Source organism: Vulpes vulpes, chromosome 1 (genome assembly GCF_048418805.1).
Source record: "Vulpes vulpes isolate BD-2025 chromosome 1, VulVul3, whole genome shotgun sequence".
NCBI classification, from domain to species: Eukaryota; Metazoa; Chordata; class Mammalia; order Carnivora; family Canidae; genus Vulpes; species Vulpes vulpes.
In genome coordinates, this window is record NC_132780.1 from 73,925,606 (window position 1) to 73,948,525 (window position 22,920).

The following is a 22,920-nucleotide window of genomic DNA, read 5'->3' on the forward strand; positions in this document are numbered from 1 at the left end:
TTACTTTATCTGTGCCATTTCTAGCAACTCAGCTGTCCTTCAAAGGCTCTCAGGGAGCATAAACCAGATGATGTGCATATCCCTATACCTCACAGCAGGCAAAGGGTTCTCTGTGTGGCAAGCAGTACAAAACACGAGCCGTGAGTGCGGCAGAGTCACCGAGTACTGGAGTAAGAGGGCCCTTGGGGAAAACAGGTCCAAACAGTGGGATGCTTTAGGAAAAGGTAGGACCAAGTGGAATCCTGAAACCTGAACCGTCCTTCCCAGTGATGGAAGAGAGAAGGGAACTCACCACAGGAAGGTCAGAGGTGGGAATGAGACAGCACAGTCACAGAAAGCACCAGGCCATGTGCTTGTGGTGAAAGATTCTGGGAATGAGGCCAGGCTACTCTATGGACCCTCTTCCTTCCTCCAAGAGGAAGCCATTTGCACCCAATCTTTTTTTTTTTTTTAATGTTTTATTGATTTATTCATGAGAGATGGAGAGAGAGAGGCAGAGACACAGGCAGAGGGAGAAGCAGGCTCCATGCAAGGAGCCCGATGCGGAACTCAATCCCGGGACTCCAGGATCACGCAGGATCAGCGCTAAACTGCTGAGCCACCCAGGCGGCCCAACACCCAATCTTTACTTGTGTGCATGCATGTGAGTGCCCTTCCCTGCCCTCACTACCCACACCCGAGACACACACACAGGACGGATGCACGCACTGAAGAAGGTAGTGGAGAAGATACTCAGTGACTCAGGGACAAACTTAAGAGAACAAAACTAAATTAATGGGATCTACTCAGTAAACATGATCTGTACTCAATGGTTCCCAGTGGCCATAAACTGAACGTCTACACTACTGTTTGAGGTTGCTGAATCTAGCGGCTGAGTAAATATAAAACAATTCTGATCAACTTTCCCAGAAAAACGCATTTTCACTAGTCACCAAATTACCAAGGTTGCAGTGTACTCCACCAAATAAAATGAAGATCTCTTGAGTATGCCTACTAGTGGCTACTATAGTTTCCACAGCATGTTGGAGGGTTCACCAGAGGGTAAGCAGTTGTCCTCATGGTCCAGGTCACACTACACTCCTGCTTCTGTCCTCACAGTGAGCGTCATTCATCATCCAGGGGCAGATCGACCTCAACCGAGCTCACTAAGCCACTGGATTAATGTTCCCTGAGTTCCATGATCCCTCTTAGGATAATCCTCACAGGGGAGATCACAAAGTAAGGCAATGCTCCCACAGTCAGGAGGAAACTGTCACAGTCAAGGCCTATCTCAAAAGTCATGTTGGAGATGTTCTGTGATCATCCCTCCACCTCCAAAGTCCCCTCTTTTTCCATCTCTGGTCCCTCCATGGTCCTGACTCTCCCTCAGGGCAGTGATTCGAGTCCCAAAGCAAACCTTACCTTGCAGACCACTGGACTCCTCTCTCCCGCACAGACAGTGCAACAGAAAATGGCCGACTCAATGTCACAGTATCACAGCACTCCTATTATATGGAGATGCAGAACACTCAACACCCCCAGGGGACCTGGAGCTCGGCATCAATGCCTTGGGGTAGTTATAGTTCAGCAGCTCTCTTGTGGCCCTGACCTGGACCAGAGAGAGCTCACAGGCAGAGTCAATGGATCTGCTGCCCAAAAATGTCCAAAATAAGGTGAATTACCATGGTTCTTCACCAAATTATGTTTCCTTTAAACATGTAATCTTAAGTGTCCATTTTTATTGTTCATCACCCTTAATCATAAGATTTGTATTGAAATTTCCTGCCAGGTGCTCCTACAACTGCATGGATTTTCTCTATCATAACGGCACCACCACAACCACCACCACCGCTGCTTCCACTGCCACCACCAACCACCACAGCCACCACCACAGAGGCTGGAGGCAGATAGTGGTTACTGCTAACTCTATTCATTCTCTGCTCCTCGGGTAAAGGCTTGATCTTCCCCTGGGACCACCATGTCCTATTGTTAGTCTACTTACTAGAAAAGGGATGACTCCATCCACCCCTGGCTCAGGCCTTGTCAATCAGAGCATTGTCTCTCTTTGCCCCCAATGTCTCATTCAGGTTTAGGCCTATGATCAGGTCCACATAGTAAGAGTCAAGCCCAGCACTTTTATTGGGAAAGAGCAGTCTCTCTTTCTCACTGGCATAAGAACTGGGAGATTATTAGCCTGAGGAATAAGCCTGCTTGTGAAGCCAACAGAGTGGAGAGACAGAAAGACACCAGATCCCAAGGGGCCAAGCCATGACTCAAAGCTGATATCCTTTTAGTGTTTTTAGTTCCATAACCCAAATACATTCCTTTTACTAACTGCTTAAATCAATATTAACAGTGAGTTTCCTGTACTTCAACCAAATACATCATAATTAATAAAATTTGTGTTAGTCTTATTTATCCCTAAAATCATAGCACTTAGCATGGTAGCACATAGAAGAGGCTTAGTGTTTTTCAGATGAGTTGAATGAAAACTTAGTCAAAGTATTTTATATAGGTATTTTTTTAAATGTCAACAGTAAATCAATTGCTACAATTCATTGTCTCTAGGAAACAAATATGACAAGTTGACTTTCCAGGTATAAATCTGTTCTAGAAAAGAAGCTTTCCATTTACACGGTTATTATAAACCCACAGAACTTAAATAAATTTCATACTACATGAAAGTCTTGGCCTTTTCTTCTATATTAAGCTAAATCTACGACAATCGTTGGCAGTTATGTGGCAACATAAATTATTTTGTACTTTCGATCATTAAAAAAGAGATGTGGGCTACTTCAAGAGAACATCTGGCTCTGGGTCACATCTTTGAAAATTTAATTGGCTTTTTTTCCACATAAGAAAAATAAGATAGCTGCTCAACAACAGGGCCAAATGTTCCTAATAAATGTCATACCAGCTAAGAATGGATTCTCTTTTAATAATTAAATACTCCATTCTTCAGACATGAAGGAAATCCCATGATATAAATGAAACAGCAAAACATAAGCTGGGGGTGGGGAGGCTGGGGTTTCAATATGAATTCATTACCATATTTTGAACTGTTTTTCAAGTTGCTTGGATAAGTCTGTAAGAATCAGGCTACACTTTCACCTAATTCTTTCTGCACCCAACAATGCATTTTTATGACCTCTGGTGATAGTTATGGATGGGTATAATTTAGGGCCATGAAACAAAGTCAAGTAACTGGTCTATATGGTAATAAACTTGAAATTAATTTAAGGCCTACCTCAATGTCCCTCAGCCCCTAGAACTGATTTTCCCTTCTAGAACTAAGCCATATCAAGAAGAAACACACTATTTCCCATTTATTTTAAGGTGCCAAAGGCAAGTCCCAGCTCCAGTGGAGTTTACTCACAAAATGACAAAATGTCAAGCAAAGACTCAATTGCTTAGATGTAAACTCAAGTTTGTAGATGTAACCATTAAATATATTAAAAGTAGGAAAAAAAAGAAAACTGGAATTTTTTGGAACCTGGGAGCTGGAAAGTTCTTAAAGATCACCTGATTTTTAAGGGTGAAGAAAATTAAAGGTCAGAAAGTAGTTGGCCCAGAGACACACATGCAGAGACTATTTGAACTGTACCAGAACCCCAGCTACCTCCTGCTTATTCTGGTCCATCATCACATGGGGAGTTTTAGAGAAATGATGATGGCTCAGCATCAACTGACTGCTCCCTGGCACTGTCTTCTTTTTTCCCTGTATGAAAATGATTCACAACATTATTTTCAATTACTCAGTAAGAGAAGGGAATCTGCTCCTTCCTAGCCTTTGGACTGCTGTGAGCTCATTAGGAGAGGGGGGCCTTTCACAGAACAGAACTCTCTACAGAGAAAGGACATGAGGACCTATTTCTTAAATCCTCTGCCTGTCCCCCACACAAAGGTAATCAGCATCCCAAGTCTCTCCTCAGTGAGGCTCAGAGAACAAGCTAAGAAATATGGCCTGTAAAACCTCTCTCAAGGTAACCTAGGCCCTCAGGTCAGAGAAAGCTCTGAGATGCTGAGAAACCTGGGCAAAATGCACCATAGAATCATGGAGAAACCACCCAAAAAACAAAATGACCAATAAACAGACAAGAATCTCAGGAAAAGGAGACTCCTCTTATGGATAACTCAAAATAGACAAATCAAACAGTTTTTAAAAAATGAATTATACTCTCACCACTGTAACTGACTGAAATTCTAACTTTACCTGGATGGTAATCTTGTTCTTTAGTTTGCCCATTTGCTGGAGTTTAAAACCAAACTGCCTGGCAGGTCTAAGAGTGTTTAATTACCATTTGTCCTATTATAAGAAAGCCATGAATGAAGAGATTCCACAAGTACAAAATATATATTGATTTTCTTACTAGTAATAATCTGTTATGAGTTTTTACCTGAACCTAAAGAAAATATGAGTAAATTCATCTATAACTGAGGTATAGAAAAAGGCTTTCTAATTATGACTCAAAATCCAGATGCAATAAAAAACTGATAAATTTAATATTTTAATAAGATAAAAAGTTTTTAGAAATTTGTACAGCAAAAAAATATAAAGAATTAAAAATAAAAAAATAAGCAAAGTCAAAAGACAAAAAAGAGAGAAAACATGCATATCACAAATAAAAGACTAATGTCCCCAACAAAGGACTTTTAAAATTTGAAGAAGGCAAAGTGATTTAAAATCCTATAGAAAAATAGACAAAAGATGTGACTACACAACTCATAAGATATAAAAATGGTCTTTAAATATTTGAAAACATGTTCAACTACACTTATTATAATAAAAGATATTCAAATTAGAATTATACTGAGGTACCATTTCTTATCTAGCAGATTGGCAAAAGTTTAAAAGCTCGATAATACACTCTGTTGGTGAAGCTGTGGGAGAAAAGGTATTTTCATACATTGCTGGTAGGAATACAAAATAGTTCTACCATTATGGAAGGGAGTTTGGCAATATATAACAAAACTACATATGTTTTCACATTTCATCTCAGCAATCCTACATCTAAGAACTTCTCCTGAAGATACATCTCCAATAATATGAAAATACATATGCACAAGTGATTCACTGCAGCATTACTTATAATTATAAACTACAGAAAATTCCCTAAATATTCGTTGGCATATATAAGGCTGTTGGAATAAACTGGCACATACACACAGTGGAGAACCGTGTGCTGTAAAAGGGGCTGTGGACTATCTGCGAGTGGACATGAAGTCACCTCCAGATGTTAAATGAAAAAGCAAAATATAAAAAAGCACATGTGTATATATGTGTGTGTGTGTGTGTATACACTGGGGGTAGTTTGGAACTGTACACACATATATACACACATATACAACACATATATACACATGTATATATATATATATACACACACAGACACATATATATACACATATATACACACACACACATATATACACATATACCCCTAAAACTAATACAATGATAATGTCAATTATCATTGTATTTCTTTTGTCAAAGAAAATTGGACAAAAGAAATTTTGTCAAAAGAAATTTCTTTTGTCAAAGAAAAAAGAGGAAAGAAGAAAACATTATAAATACATAGAGACACTTCTTTTTATAGAAGGCTAACAAAAATCAGAAGATAACAAAGTATTTATAAGGTGGGTAGAGAGGATGGAAGAGATAAGAGAATGAGTGTCAGTTCTCTGATAATACTTCTTTACATGTTTTTCCTTTTCAATGCAGGTTAATGTGCTATATATGCAAAATGAAATAAAGTCAACAAGAACAGAAAGAGGGAAAACCCAAAAATGAAAACAAAACTGAAACAAATAAACCCAACTGTATTTCAGATGAATTACTTAACTAAACTGAAGAAAAAGTAGAGAGGAATAAATTCAAGCAATTTAAGAACATGAATAGTTGCCTATGTGCCCCTAGTATGGGGGTAGGTGGCATGCAGGGAAGCCCTGCAAACAGGGCTTGATTCTGAGCTCTTCTCTCTTAGTCGGCTTGGCGGCCATAACATAAAACCATGAGCTGAATGGCTTAAACAACCAACATTTTCTCTCTCACAATTCTAGAGGCTGAAAATCCAAGTTCAAAGTGCCCAGCAAGGTAGGTTTCATAAGGAGGCATCTTGTGTTGGCTTGTAGATAGCCAACATCGCACTGTGTGTTCACTTGATCTCTGTGTGCTAAAGGGAGCACAAGCTCTCTGGTGTCTCGTCTTACAAGGGCACTAATTCCATCATGAGAGCCTCACTTAACCCTAATCACCTCCCTAAGTCTCCAATCTCCAAATACTATATCCCATGGCAGTTAAAGCTTCAATATATGAATTTTGGGGAGATACATTCAGTCCATAACATCTTTTTAAGTAGGTGTGTTTTTGTATTAGTACAGGTGAAGAAATTCTTAAACTATTTCAGATAGATTATGAGACTGAGCAAACTATGGAAGAAAAATACCAATATGAAATGGAGGAAGCCACTGGGGGTGGTTTGGAACTGGAAATATTGGTATAAAGTCATGACTTCTAAATATATATATGTGCCTTTATGTGTGCATATATGCATGTGTATGTATGTGTGTGTCAGTATATTACCTCTCAGTTCCAAATGAACCCTTCAATCTCTGCTCACATCAGGCGTTTTCTCCTTTAATGTGATCATGATGTTAAGCTTTTTTAGTAGAGGACACTTAAGGGCCATCATAGGAGGAAGAAAACTCCCAAGGGCTTTGAAGGTGGGGCTAAGGAAATCTATAGAAACTACCACAGCCACTGGCTCAGAACACAGTCCCTCTTGTGACCTCCTGGCCTTTGGCTAGTGACATTTCTGTAGTCCCCTCAACACAGAAACCAGAGCCTCTGCCACCTGTTCTCCGAGTTGTCCATGGCCTGAAAGGTCACACACTTCATGGCTATTCCTTCTGAAAGCCCCTTCCTCCAAGCTCCCATGTGGCCTATTCACTTTGAGAGCCTTCTGCCTCCAGACTCCTCCTGCAGAACACACCATCAGCTGTTCCTCTGACCACTCTCCAAAGGGTTGTTTATTGCTTGCCTTCAGACCTGCTCCAGTCTGGCTAAGGCAACAAACTTCTCTATCTGCTGGGATGAACCACACCTTTGCCAGTGAGATCTGAAGCAAGCTTGTCTTTCCTTGGGTCCTCACTCTCAGTCCTAGGGTCCCATAGAGTTTCTTTTAATCTACTGTAACTCTTTTATCAGTTAGTAATGTTTATGTTAAACTTTCCCTGTTTAATCTACCGGGTGGTCTCTGTCTCCTGGCTGATTCAGACCTCTACACTACTTATTATATTTGTAGGTATGCATCCACTGAAAAGGGCCCAGTGGCAACAAAACCCCAGCAGCAATGATCAAATCTAGAGGCCAGATCTTGGCTTCTAATACCATACTCCCTGACTCTACCAAAGCAGAATTTCTTTTCAGAGAAATGACTGTTTCCAGACCTGGAGCAGGGTAAGTACAAGATAAGGCTGGAATATCTTGTTATGTACCAAAGTAGAAAGGCATCCCCAGTGGTTGGAGTGTATCAAAACAACACAGCAGCCTAAAGGAGCTTCCAAGACTAAATCTGGAATGATCTGAGCAAAACTGGGTATAATTAAGTTTAATAAGCATTGAAGAAAAAAACTGAGTTCAGAAATTGGAGTTCAAGAAAAATCCATGAGCTCACACTGGTAACAGACAGGATGGGTAGATGGATGGATGTACTTACACACAGGATATCTGTATATGCAGGGAGGACTAGAGTTAAAAATCACCATTTTGCAACCATCACAGTAAAGACTGGTTCAAGCAAGAAGCAATGAATAATCAACCCATGTAGGAAATTCCAGTAAGGAAGAGGATATGTGTATTGCTTTAAAGTATCCTCCTACTGACTGCCTGTAAATGCAAGGGGAAAACACAGTAACTGCACAGCAAGAAGATCTAGTCAAAATTAATATCAGCAATGAAGGGCAGACAGACACTGTGACGACACTCTGAGAAAGACAAAACATCCAATATCACTTATGGAGGATTCAGCTGGGGATTATTAACCTGAATTTAATAATAATAAAAATCAGGCAAACTCCAAATGCAGAACATTCTATTAAAGAGGAGGAGGAGTGTTCTTCCAAAATGTCAATGTCATAAAAGACAAAAAACAAAAACAAAAACCGAAGAACTGTTCCAGATCAAAGGGGCTTAAAGACATGTAGGTAATAAGTGAATGCAATATATGATCCTAAACTGGATACTGTACTAGGGGGAAAAAATGACAAGTGGAACATGGATAGTACGTTAAAGTACTGAACTAATGTTAAATTTCCTTAAGTTGGTAACTGTACTACTATGGTTATATGCCAGAATGTTCTTATTATTAGTAAACATATACACTGAAATATTTCAGGATAAAATATCAAGGTATATATTCTCAAATTATTTGGGAGGGACACACACGGCATGGGAGGGAACGGAGGGCTAAAGGGAAGGAAGGAGCACAAATGAGAAATGAGTACAGGTTAACAATAGGTGATTTTCAGTAAAGACTGAGTATTCTTTTTACTTTCTTGCAACTTTGATGTAAGTTCGAAATTATTTCCCTATAAAAAGATTTTAGAATGTCTTTTAACTAAGATTCTAAGATATACATTAAAAACTTCTCTGGAGTAAGCATGCAGCATTGCCACAATACTCAAAACATCGTTGTCCAAAACTACATAATCCAAATAGTAGCCACTAGCCAGCCACATGTGGCAAATGAGCACTTGAGATGTGGCTAATTCAAACTGAGATGTATCAGATTTCAAAGATTTCATGTGAAAAAAAGAATGTAATCTCATTAATAGTTTTTATACTGATTACAGGTTGAAACAACACCTTAGATATATTGATTTATATAAAACATTATTAATTTCATCTATTTTTTATTTTAATGTAGCTACTAAAAATTTAAAATTACAAATATGGCTCATTTCATAATTCTATTGCACACTGCTGATCTAATAATAAGATATTTTTTTAAAGAGGTATATTCTCAGGTGCATGCGCAGCTGTCAGCTAAGCATCTGCCTTCAGCTCAGACCATGATCTCAGGGTAATGGGATTGAGCCCCATGTTGAGCTCCCTGCTTGGTGGGGAGCCTGCTTCTTCCTCTCCTTCTGCCCCTCCCTCCTGCTCATGCACATGTGCTCTCTTTCTCAAAGAAATAAATAAAACTTTTAAAAAATAAATAAATAAAGAGGTACTGGCCTCTCTTTCCCTTAGTATGTCATTACTAGGGGAAAATGTCAATTTACATGACAGATCCTAACTACCTTAATATAATTTCAATTTTGGAAGTAAGGCAGATAATTAGGCTTTTTAAAGGCATAATTAAGGCAAAAGAAAATTTCAGGACCTAGAAGACAGGAAAGAACTCTTTGGTTGTGTTATTTAGGTAATTCTCTAATTAGTCACAAATGCATCTAGAGCAAATTCTTGAAGAGGGGTAAAATAAAATCTAAAACCATGAAAATATCAAGGGAAATAGACAATAGCTGATTTTTTATATTTCCATCTTCAAACTCTGAGTAAAATGAATAAAATCGATTTCCTGAGTCCTAAGCATTAACTTATAGCATCTTATCAACAAAGCCATTAAACATTTATTTCTGTTACCAAGAAGTTCACAAAAGAGACCTTACTGGCAACCATATTATTTCCAAGGTTATTTATTTTTCTATTTTAAGGCTCTGATGAACGAACATGCCCTTAAACTCTAAAACCTAAGCAAAGAAAGAGAACAGGAAGACAGACAAAACTGGTTCTTGTCTTGAGCACTGTTATGGGGTCACATGCAGCAGGAAGGGGTTGGAGGTGAGCTTCGACAGGAGGGTTACTCCAGGACAAAGAAAGGCCCCTGGGATGGAGACAATTTCCTCTGTATTTAGTAGACCAAATCTAAGTAGGCCAAGTGGAAAAAACAACAAATGCCAGTAAAGATTCCATAAAACAGCAACAATGAGGAAGAGAAACCAAATATAAGTTGCCAGAAGGTACAACAAAAACACCCAGCAGTATAATCTTGGGCAAAACGCACAGGCATGTTTGTTTTGGACGTTCAGAGTCAAGCATGTGGGTGGACCCAATTACAAATACCAAACTGCGGCACAGCACAGATTCTCGTGTTCTCTCTCCCCTCCCACACCCTCTAGGCCCAGCCCAGACCATATCCCAGAGAGATGACTTTACTCAACTTTAGACACAAACCTATTAGAATATGATACCAACTGCCCAGTGCACTATGGATCCATTCCTGCATTACACCTACATTCTCCCTGCCGAAGGACCAATAGGTGCCTTCATGACACCTGAGGCCATGAGGCAGGTTCTGTGAACTCAGATGGAAGTAGGCAAGGATGAGTGAGCTCTGCTTAAAGTCAAGAATGCCTCAGAGATAAGGATACAATACAGATGAGGTGACCAATGTTCCAGAATCCCAAACCTATAATAAAACTACTGACATGATCCCAGCCTCCCTCCTAGCAAGAACTCCCACCCTGCTCCTAACCCCTCACCTGCCTCCCACCTCACATTCCATTCCCATATTTTGCAATCACTAGGCCACTTCTCAGCAGAGAGGCCACGGCTCCACTGTTTTAGCCTTGGAAGGAAATGCAGATGGGTACAACACCCAGGGATGACAGTGAGTCTAATTATAATTAAGTAAGAACAAAGACTTAATGAGCTCTTTCACATACACTGTGGATTCGAACTTCGGTCACCACTTTAGGAAGCAGGTGTCACTGTTCCCTTCCAGACAGAATGCAACCACAGCACAGAGACAGTCTGGCTCAAGAACCCATAGGTTCACTTATTCATAAATCATGAACACAGAATCTATAGTTGGGGAAATATTTATTTGTTCAGAATTTCAGTAGTAATCTCATTCACTCTCATTGTGACATGATGTAGCTCGAAGCTGCTTCCCTAAGAGGCTATTACCAAAAAAATTATTGCCTTGTATCCACATCCCTCTCTCTCTCTCTCTAGCAAAAATACACCCAAAAGACTGTGTTTTCCATGTGTCTAAGTTACTTGCAGACATGATTATTTCTATTAGGAGAAAAAAATTTAAACAAATTGCTAAAGGAAAAAAATAATGCCATCAGTTTGACAAATTCTATTTTAATTTTATTTATTTATTTGAGACAGAGAGAGAGAGAGAGAGAAAGAGAGAAAGAGAGAGAGCTCGAGGGCACAAACAGGGTGGGGGGATGGTTGGGAAGGGCAGAGGAAGAAGCAGGCTCCCCGCTGAGCAGGGAACCCATGGAGGGCTTGATCTCAGGACCCTGGGATCAGGACCTGAGCTGAAGGCAGACACTTAATGAATGAGCCACCCAGGTGCCCTGACAAATTCTATTTTCTTAATAAAATATAACTCCATTATATTCTGGGTTTTGTTTGGGGGGATAGAAACTGTATTTAAAGCTTTTAAGAACCTTCAAAAATATCTTAACAGGAGATTTCCAATTTAAGATGTCAAACTAAAGATGATCCTAATCTTTGTCTTAGAAAAAAAAAAAGAAATTACTTCATAGGGGGGCTAAATGGGTTAAGTGATGACAGACTTGTTTTTGGCTCAGGTCATGATCTCTTAATCTAGAGATTAGCACAGCTCAGTGGGGGTCTGCTTCCCCTCTGCCCCTGTCCCTGAAATTTCTTCTCTTTCTTAAATAAATAAATAAATAAATAAATAAATAAATAAATAAATAAATAAATAAATAAATCTTTAAGAAAAAAAAAGAAAGAAATCATTTCACAACAAGGAGCATGAAAACAAACACAAAGGCCATCTTCCACAATGCCCAAATCACAGCATATGAAGACAGAAAATGGATAAGGAGTGGTAAATGGATTTCTAAAACAGAGCAAGGCCAAACTGAGTGTCTGCAGAGAGATGTCCAGAAGCAGAAAACCCAGAACGGTTCAGACATGAGCGCAGGTGCTGAGAGAAAAGCCACACACAAGTCGCTGCAGCACAGGCAGGCCATCAGGAGATGCTCCTGCCCTCAGAGCACTCCTGAGGTTTACAGGCAGACCTCTCCCTCACAGTGTCAGACAGTGACAGCTCGTCCTCCTAGCCACAGAGAGCACCCCTGGGGACCTGACACAGTGAAGATGGTGACAGGGACTAAACCTCTGGTGATTTTCCCAGAGGTTAAGAGTATGGAATCTGAGGGGCTCCTGGTTCAGTCTCAACTCTGTCAATTAGATGTGTCACCTTGGGCAAGCTCTTTAACCACTCCATATATCAGTTCCCTCAGCTATAAAATGGGATACTAACAGGTTCAAAATCAGAGTTGATGTCAAGATTAAATGAGCTAAAGCTCTTAGAATGGCATCTCACACACACCAAGCACTAAACAAATACTCCCCCTCCTATCACTCCCTCTTTCCCAGCACACATGCGTGCATACACACACATACACACACACACACACACACACACACATCCTTAGCTTTTGGAATGCCAGCAGCAAAAGTAAATTCACAGGCATGTGACTGGAAGGACCTTATCTAAAGAAACTGAATAATCCCAGAGAAGTATGCTTGGATTTTGACATCTGGCAGTTAGCAAAAAAACAGTCAGTTCTCCCCAGATTATTCCACAGTAAAATCCACCAGCTGAAAGACCCCCTCCCATGTACATATACACAGAGGTGCCAAACAGCTTTACAGCACATTACTTTTAAACATCATTGTGAAATTTCAAAATATCTATGATAAAGAGCAGATGCCAAAACTTCCAGATTTTTTTTAACAGACCACATATAGAGGACTTAGAATAATAAAGCCAATTTATAAAGCTCTCATGATATACCAGGCACTACTCTAAACGCTTTACATATAATCATTCAATCCTTAAAACAAACCTACAGGAGTAGGTTTCATTTCACAAATGAGAAGATAAACAGAAGAGAGAAATTAAATAATATACTTAAAGCTAGGATTCAGAGTCTAGCTTCAGGGCCTTAACTACTATTTTGTTTCTAAATAATAACTCTCCAAGTCTAAAACCTATGGAAAAATACCTTCAAAATTCAGGAGGTACTAACCTAGAAATCTATACCTAGACAATCAGTCAACAGTGAATGAAGAATTAAGACACTTTTACATGTACAAGTCTTGAAATTCATGACTTGCAAATTCTTTCTTAGGAAGATACTGGTGATTATGCTCCAACAAAAGAATGAATTAAACCAGGAAAGAAAGATACAAGGTCAAAGAAACAAGAGAGAAAGCAGAAGAGGCAAAAGAAATTCTCAAGGTGATGATAAAAGGGAAGTTCAGGAAGTCACCTGGGCAGGAGGCCCATAGAGCTACCAACCCAAGAGCAGCAGGAGGACAAAGGACTCCCAGATGGAGGTCTCCGGGAAAAAAACAAAAACAAAATGAACTGATAAATTGTCTTATTGGTTTGAACATATAGAAACATACTGAAGACACTGGAAGATTCACAATAGGTAAAGAAACCAAACCACTAAGAAAAATAAGACTATTTTTATATCACAAAGGAAAAAAATGCTGAACAGAAAAGGAAATATAATCATAGTATCCTACCTGATTTGCCTGGGCACAATACTGACACAGTTTAAATACTCTCAACACTGAATAATGAGTTAACCAATAATGATAGAGCAAAATGTGATGATTACCTTGCAGGGCAAGGTCGGGCTGAGTAATCAAGGAAGGGAGAGCTAAATCTCCACTGGCCAAGATAGGAAAGAAGCCAACAGACAAATTCCCAAAACTGATTAATCCAACAGGTAATAATATAAGCCTTTGGTGAATAGCCAGGACAGGAAGCAGGGGAAGGGGAAAGAAGTTAGAACAGAGCTATTTTTCATGATTAGCATTTACCAACTTGGAAGTGTTACTGCAATAAAGATGAACTCGCACTACTGAGCTCTTCTGTAAAAATAGATAAGCCAGTTTAGGTGAAACAAAACTCTAAACTTAATATACAAAAATAGTCCTATTTCTGCCACTTTGCTAGAATAGTTCCTGTTCAAAATAACAATTCGTAAGACAAATTTAACAGAGCTGTTTCTCAAATACACCTTACATCTATAATAACTGGTTACATTCTTATCACAAGAGTGTTACTAGAGCCATTCACACACTATCATAGTATCACAGTGACATGTTTATTAGACACTAGTTCTTGAAGACTATTATTTCCATAATAAATTTTATAAAAATTATAAATAAACACAATAGTATATGTTATAAATACATTAATAAACATTAAAATAATCAAATAAATTCCATAATAAATTTTTTTTGTTTTTTTGTTCTTTTTTTTTTAATTCCATAATAAATTAAGGCAATGCTGTCAACTCAGTTTTCCACATTGGTGGATAAATGCACTGAACTGAATGATTATTTTTATACTCACATTTGATTTTTTTCAAACTTTTTTTTTTTTTTTTTAGATTTTATTTATTTATTCATGAGAGAGACAGAGACACAGGCAGAGGGAGAAGCAGGCTCCATGCAGGGAGCCCAATGTGGGACTTGATCCCAGGATTCCAGGATCACCCCCTGAGCCAAAGGTAGACACTCAACCGCTGAGCCACCCAGGTGTCCCTCAAAACTTCTTTTTGAATACAACAGTCTTCTAATGGTTTGGGGATGTAACCCAAACCAAAAGCAGCACCCCTTTCATCCCACAAGCATTCATCCCTATTGCTTTTTCATCATGCCTACTCAGGGTCCAGTCTTCCCAGACCACACAGCTCTAATACCTCACCAACCCCTTCACCATCCAACACACAGTCATTTATATAACTCTGTTTCTCTGATCACTAGAGTTCACCTCTTTTGAAGCAGTATCTTACAGAAGGAAAAATAGATAGGAATCTTTTACAAGGTATGCCATCATCATCTATCTCTCCACCTTGGACAACTTCCAAAACATCTCTGAGCCTCAGATTCTGCAACTGGGTAGAGGAATAAAACAGAGCTGCAAAGAACTGTTTGTTACAACGCATAAACAAAATAACAGATAGCAAACACATAGAAAATTTGGCCAAAGAACACATGGCAACTGTCACCAACATTATTTCCATGCAAACCATATCCATCCTCTGACACACAGGTCACCTGGGCAGGAACTGCTCCTTGGTGGTTTTGGAGCCAAACCTCAGCAGTAGCCAGTTGACAGTGGACTCTCAAGTGTGTACAGAGCCCAAAGGGGCTCCGAGATCCAGCTTACGCCCCAGAAAGCATCACCAGCCACTCACCAGTCACTTGTGGCCCAAGGCATCACCCTCTGCTCTAGTGCAACACTCTGTACCCCAGCACATACACCACCCAGGTTTCCAAGTCTACTCTAAAAAAAGAAGATACATTTCTCATCAAGAAAATTAAGTTAACTATGGCTACAATCAGCTACTATATTTTTAAATACACATTTGCTTCATTCATATATTGCTCCATCTCCCAGTCTCACTGAAGATCCTCATCCCATTTTTCCCCCTTACAGAAAATCTTTAATACTAATGCTGGAAGATAAAAATGGATTAATAACCAAACGCTAGTAGGTAAACTTTACTGTTTTAAATTCCCTTCCAGCATATAAGATTAGGTAAATTCACATTGTTTGTTTCATTATTATTATAGTACAAGTTTATCTGAAACAATGTAAGAAAGGCTGAGGGACTGAAGTTTTGCAATTCATATCTTTAATTATAAGCATATAATTAAACTTTCAGATCTCTTGTGCACACCACCAAGGCCCCAAATTCCATAAGGTAGCCCTAAGATGCTTCTGCCCCCATTTGCACCTGCAGGGTGATTCTAAAGAGGGCTTTCCCCAATTGACTGCAGGCAAAGAACAGCAGCCTCTGGTTTGTGCTCTCTGAATTTGATGAGCCTGTGTAGTGAATATTTATTTATTTATTTTGTATATATGTATATATGTATGTAGTGAACATTTAAAAGGCCTACCTGGGAAGGAAACAAGACAGACATGGTCACCTAGCATACTAAAATATGCTCACACAAAGAAACAGAGATGGCTGCTTTACCAGAAGAGCCACATAAAGTGGGTGACTAACAAATTATCTTTAACTCAGGTCATGAACACAAGCATGTAACTTTTCAAACTTGACAACAACTGCACTCTGATACATTAAGTACAGAAACAGCTACATCTGAGCATTGTGTAAAACAGATTATTAAGGCACTCCTTGCTTAAGCCTTCTGCCACTGGATTAACAGGAGTGCAGAATGCCCCAATGTGAAGAAAATTCCCACTACAACCAGGATATGCTTATACACAGTAAATATTTCATAGTACAGTAGGAAGAGCAAAGAATGTCAACTTTCTATCAACTATGGTGGATTTGTCCCAGGGGGGGCAAAATATGCATATAGGTTCTTGTCCTTCTCCAGCTAGGTTCCACAAGCATCTTCCTGGGGATGTACTTGATGTGGTAAGATGAATACAGACATATGCTTAGGCAGGAGCAAAAGAAAACAGAGCACCTTCATGTCATTCATGCACAAGAGATCAACTGCTTCTTTGAGGCCAAAATGTGGCTTAATCTTCCTGCATCACTCAGAAAAAAACTATTCAAATTCTACTTCTTTTTTTTTTTTTCTAAAAGATTTTATTTATTTATTCATGAGAGACACACAGAGAGAGAGAGAGGCAGAGACACAGGCAGAGCGACAAGCAGGCTCCATGCAGGGAGCCCGATGTGGGACTCGATCCCAGATCCCGGGATCAAGCCCTAGGCCAAAGGCAGACGCTCCCCTGCTGAGCCACCCAAGCGGCCCTAAATTCTATTTCTCAAGGCCCCACTCAAAGGTCATCTTCACAACAGAATCTGTGGTAAACTTCAGCCTTAATTCTTTGAATGACCCAAATCTCTTTTTCCATACTCAACTGAAACACATGGATTAAGAGGTATCCAGGTATACACCTTACCTTTACTGCTAAACTATGGGCTCCCATCAGGCATAATACATAATTTATCTTGGCCTATGGTGGGAAATACACACAGCAGGCGCCACACAACAGAGATGCAATAAATATCTATGGACTGCATATGTGTTTTCAAATCTTAATTATGAGACAAAAATCGAAAAGGTCTCTGGCTTCATGAGTGAGATTAGTAATGGAATTTAAGGGTTTTAAGTAGCATTAACAAGGGCTGGACAGTAAGAAGACAGTTAAGTAAATAGGGTGTACAAGGCACACAATATCACCATCCATACAGGACATCCATTTTCAAATCCCTTGCAAAACTATATTCTCATATTCTTACAACATCCTGAAGAAAGGAAATATTATTTCAATTTAACCATCTGTTTCAATTTAACCACCAAGGACTTGAATGAATGACTCGGACCACGACCAAACCAGCTAGTTAAGTGGTAGAGCTAGAACTTTTTGGAATACACGTATGGGATGGCGGGGGGGGGGGGGGGGGGGGAGACATGGGGAAAGAGGCCAGCATCTCAGGAAATAAAACACAGCAGTCCTCTCTTCCATCCATCACTATGATATCACAGTGGGTAATCACAAATCTACCAACTCACCTTTTGTGAAGAATTCATAAGGAAAAGAAAAAAGATTTGTATTGACTTTTCATTGGCCTTAATACAAAATTAGCCACATATTCTCACTAGAATTAGCGTACAGATCCTTAAATATGTAAAATCCTGTCTTTATGTTTTTAAATTGAAAATAGCTTTCAAATCTCTAAGTTTAAGAAAGTTGATCAGCACCATGTACAGTGGTGCAAAAATAGGACCATGCTTGACATATGTATATCAATATAAATATACATATACATGCATAACTGTATTGTACATTTGTGTGTGTGCAGTAAGTATAGAGGTATTTATAAAACATAATTCCTTGAATAAAACCATTTTTTTCATATGAAAAAATCAAATTCAAACAAAGTCTTTTATACAGCCATAACTTTCCTAATTATGGGGGGGGGGCATAAAATGGCATTATCACTTTGGGAAATTGGTGATTTCTACTAACCCTATGCCTGTACTGGGACTTGGAAATTCCACTGTGCATGCACAGATCCATAAAAAGACACAAACGTTATAACAGGTTTAGCCATAACAGCCAAAGACTGGAAGCAACCCAAATGCCCATCAATACAGGAATGGAAAAACTATGGTTTCTTCCTTGAATGGAAAACTAACATCAATCAAAAAGAACAAGTTAACAGCACACACAACAGGGACAAATCTCACAAATACGACAATGAGTGAGAAAAGCCAGACACAAAGGGTATATGATGAATTTATATTAAGTTCAAGCACAAGCACAACTTATGTGGGTGACCTCTCAGCAGGGTGGACAGCCTGAGAAGGGGCAGCAGGTACTTGTGAGGGGTGATGGAAATGTTCTACATCTTCATCTGGTTGGAGATTACATGGGTGAATGCACATGTGAATAATCATTGAGAGGTAAGCCTAAGATTAATACATTTATTGTATATATACTTCAAGAATATTCTCCCTCTTTTACAACTACTTAGTAACTATGCATGGACATTTTATAATGGATTCCTCCTAAGAAAACACACAAATAAGGTAGCTGACAGGGAAACATGAATACTATTAACATGCTATGCAAGTACATCTCTTATTTTAAACACAGTACCTAACTCTTCAACACTGCTTAATAAATACCAGTTGAATGAATTTCACAGGTAGTAATAACACTGTTTGTTTCAGAAGCCCAGGGGAACCCATATATTTGCATAGACAGCATAATATCCTCAATACAACACACCCAACAGATATGAAAAACCATGGCTCTTCACCAGTTAATCATCTCTGTCACCTCTGTTTAATTCCTTTGTTCTGCACCTCCACGTACAAGAAATACATGGTAGGAATTAAATTACCACCCAGAGCGAGGTGGATATTCACCATGTAAGGTGGAGACAACACCACTTTCGTTGTTTACAGTCCCAATCTCACACAGGGGCAGTGACTCTTTGCTATGCAAACAGGGTGACCAAAAAACGCTGAGCGCATGACACGTTGGTGGAGATTATCTAACCTCAAGTCACGCTGGTGTTCCCTGCCAGTGGGCTGCCCACTGCTGGGAAAGGAGAGTGAGGGTGTCCAAGAGGACAGACACGCTCAGAGAGGGACACAGGCCACGTTCCCACTGGGACAGAGAAGATGGAATTCATGGTTTGAAAAGTCTCCTTGACAGCAAGTTGAGAAAACAAAGCAAAGCAAATTTTGAACCCACAGGGAGAGGGCTCAAGAATACCCCCAGCAGCGATCAGACAAGAAGCGTGGCAAAAGCCCAACTCACCTCACTATTGTGACCCCGCAGATTGAAGTTTATCCGCTGTGGAGTGTTCCGGTCCCGGCGGCAGTGGCTGGAGGTGAAGGTCACCCCAACGACTCCCCGGCCATTGCCTGTGGCCAGCCAGCCCTCCTCATAGTAGCGCCTGCGGCACACGGGCTTCTCCTTCTCACTCTTGGGCACGCGCCCCTTCCAGGACAGGCAGAGGATATTGGAGTCACTACAAAGGACAGGCCCATGTTCCACCGCTGCATACATACTTTTTTTCAGTTAACTGTTTTATTTAAAAAGTAATGCTGAATGCCAAGAAACCAATTCTTTTCACTGACCAACTTGACTGATTTAATTTTTGTGGTTGGCTTGTGTCGTCTTCCCGGACCCCTTTTAATTAAGACTGACCCCTAATTACAAGATCAGTATTGTATAAAGATCCACCAAATGCATAGTGAAAAAATTCCTCTAGAAAAGATGATGGCAGTCTGCTAGGAAAAGGGAATGCTTTAAAAACAACATGCGTCCATTTTTATTTTCAAGTCCTTAGAGGAAGAACGTCATTAACACTTGCTGACCAAGAAACGGGGTTTTCTTCTTTTCACTCAACTTGGTTATTCTCATTCAGCCTGAGATTCCAGTTTAGTGTAATATGATTCCAGAGACAAAGGGTTGCAAATACATAGATTTCAAGTAACTTAAGGCTTTAAAGAATCCCTCGAGCTGGAATTTCCTCTTCAAAAGTTCAGATGCAGAGACTGAACACGTGGGATCATCTTCCTTCTGAAACCACCCTCTGGCATGTTTTCTCAACTAGACAAATTTCTGCTGCTGAAGCTGAAAAAATTGCATAAAGGGAAAAAAAGGCACACAAACCGTGCAAAACAGACCAGAGTTTGTGCAGACAGCAGTCCAAGTTCAGGAAGAAAAAAAGACTCTCCCCACGGTTCAGAACCAGAAACTTCCCACCTCAGGGCCTGTCCTGGCTTCCCAGCAGGCAGGCTACTGTTTCCTGGGGGAGAGTAGGGCTCCATCTGACTGGCCCTCCACAGACCGATGCACTCCTTGGTGCCATAGAGGCAGAGAGAGAAAACCCCTTCACTTGCAGAGCCAGAAGGTTCTAAAGCTCTTTAAGTGGCAAAAGTGTTTGCCTTGGGTGAATCCTAAATCCTCTTGCTGACAAAACCGAGCCTTACTACAGGATTTTGTCTCTTTTACCCGTCTCTTTCCTAACCTCCTCTATTGGCTTCTCCCCTTTCTGCTCCTAAGGATCACATATTTTTTCCATCTTTAATAAAAAGACTAATCGCAGAATTAAGTCCAACAAGTACTCTTCCTCCTATATGCAAGTCTTCTTGGCCTCAAAAGGGAAGAGAATCCCTTAAAATAAAAATACAGGCAAAAGTCGGGTTCTTCCACACTGTTTCCCTAAAGAGTCAGCATGTTCTGCTGATGGGCGCTCTCCTGCTCACATTCAGAGACTGCTTCCAAATGCCACATGTACAGTCCAAGGGAAAAGAAGCTTTGCTTGGATGTTCCTTGATATTTATTTTGTAAATATTGGTTTCAATTACTACTTTAAAATATTATCCTATAGATACGGGAAAGGAAAAGGGAAATCATAAATTAAAATTTCGAGAATACAGTTAATACAGTTAACTGAAAAAGGCAAAGGAACCAGTTCATTTTTCAAATTTGTCCCATCATACCTGACCTTGCTTTCCTGAAGTCATATATACAGCCAGAGTTACTTTTCAGTCTAGGGGTTTGAAGTCTGTCCAAATCACCAAAACCAGTGGAAAATAAAGTGCAAAACCCACTGCATGATCCCACCTGTGCTGCTTGAAACCACACTTCTCCCCTGGCCACCTTCTCACTTAGTTTCTTCTTTAAACTGGAGAGGTATTTTTGAGGCTTGAACTGTGCAAGTTTTTTTTTTCTTCTTTTTGCAAACTTTCTTTACCCGTGAAGACCATGTGGAAAACTGACCATTAGTGACATATTTTTCTCCCCGGGCTCCTGAGCCCAGTAGTATCAAGTTGCTCCATCTGATTCTTAAATTAATTTTCATCAGTTGTAAAACTCTTCAAGTGTGCACGAGAATGAGCCTGTCTTCTCGTGTAAACGTGTATGTGTACAAAGAAGGTCTTAGATATACACAGACATATGCTCTTCGATGGGCACCAAAGCGTCCGTCTTCCCAGTCATTTCAGAAACCATCTGATGAATCACAGCTTGAAGGCCCTGGAGTCTTACAAATCTGTAAAACAAAACAGGATATTAAAAAAAAAAAAAAAAACGTAATACACTGAAGAAGAGAGGTTCTGAGTAACTGCCATAACTGAAACTGGGAGACCCCATCTTTACACTCACTTACATACATACACACACACATACATACATACGCATACACACACATACACACACCCTCCCAAGAGAGCTACTGATTGCTCAAATTCAAACAATAAAAGGGTACACCTAGGCAGCTCATTGACAACATACAACATAAGGAGTTCGAACGCCATGCAGTGATTATTCAATCTGCCAGTAGCTGGACATACCTGAATGAAATCATCCCCTCCATTCTCCCACACTGTGCTATCTATCTAAGACTCTGGGTTCTGCATGTGCAACTCTATCCCTCCAGGGACCATCACCCTACTTAAGTGGGCAACCTCCAAAAGGAGACTCCAGAGGCTCAGGCAATTGGTTTTTTTCACTATGCTAAAGGCCGTTGCCTAAAGACAAAAGAAGCAAGGGCCTTTAAAATGGTCTCTATCCGGGATTGCTGGCAGGTCCAGAGCAAAGAACAGCTGTTTTCATAGTTTTTAAGCTGTCTATTAGTGATACAGTCCTAGAAAATCTAACTCCAGCAAATCGGCCCTCTCTTCCTTCCTACTGCCATTAGTCCAGGCCTGAATCACATCCACAAAAACACTGGATGACGCAGTCCCTAACTTCCCCACACCATCCCACCTTCCAGAGGGCCCTCACGGTGACCTTTTCCAAATTTTCAAGGCTACTTGGAGAACCTAGGCTGCTCTCCCCTGGCCTCGGCAATACCCTAGAGGGCTAGTTCAACAGCTTAGCTCCACCCAAAACACCTGCCACTGAAAGAGAAGGGCCAGTATTTGCATTTCTAACCAGTTCCACAAAGATAGATGTTAATGCTGCTTTGCGAACATCTGGTCTATAAGATCAAACCCAAAAAAGACCCTTCTCTTTTCTGGCCTCCAAGTCTGGCCTTGCCTGTGTTACATTGTTGCATCTGGCCACTCCCTGCCCCCCCCAAAGTACTGTGTCCTTCCTCTCCTTCATGTCTCCACTCCTTTCCAAGCCCCAACACACTCCTTTTAAACCCCACCTACAACAGCACCTGTCCTGTGAAGCCTCCCAGAGCACCTTGCACTAACTTCTGTTACAGCACTCATCACACTGCATTCAAACACTTTTTTCCTATGTTCATAGAGGCTGGGAACCCATCTTTCTCAATCCTGGCAGAGAGTTCAGTGCAAACTAGGTATTCAAGGAAAAGTTTACAGGAGGCAGGCAGGAGTAGAGCAGCAGCTACACAATTTCCTTGAGATATTCTACTTCAGATGAGTCATTATACATA

General features: G+C 40.1%; 1 protein-coding gene across 2 annotated transcripts in view; it reads right to left on the reverse strand.

The window, feature by feature from the left end:
* The window catches only part of TULP4 (TUB like protein 4), a 227,136-nt gene that overhangs the window by 144,893 nt on the left and 59,323 nt on the right, over positions 1-22,920 (reverse strand). For both annotated transcript variants that reach the window (XM_072767042.1, XM_072767045.1), the window contains exon 2: positions 19,320-21,564. In XM_072767042.1, coding sequence (XP_072623143.1) covers positions 19,320-19,571 — 252 coding nt within the window. In that variant the 5' untranslated portion in view covers positions 19,572-21,564. The remainder of the gene's footprint in view (positions 1-19,319; positions 21,565-22,920) is intronic.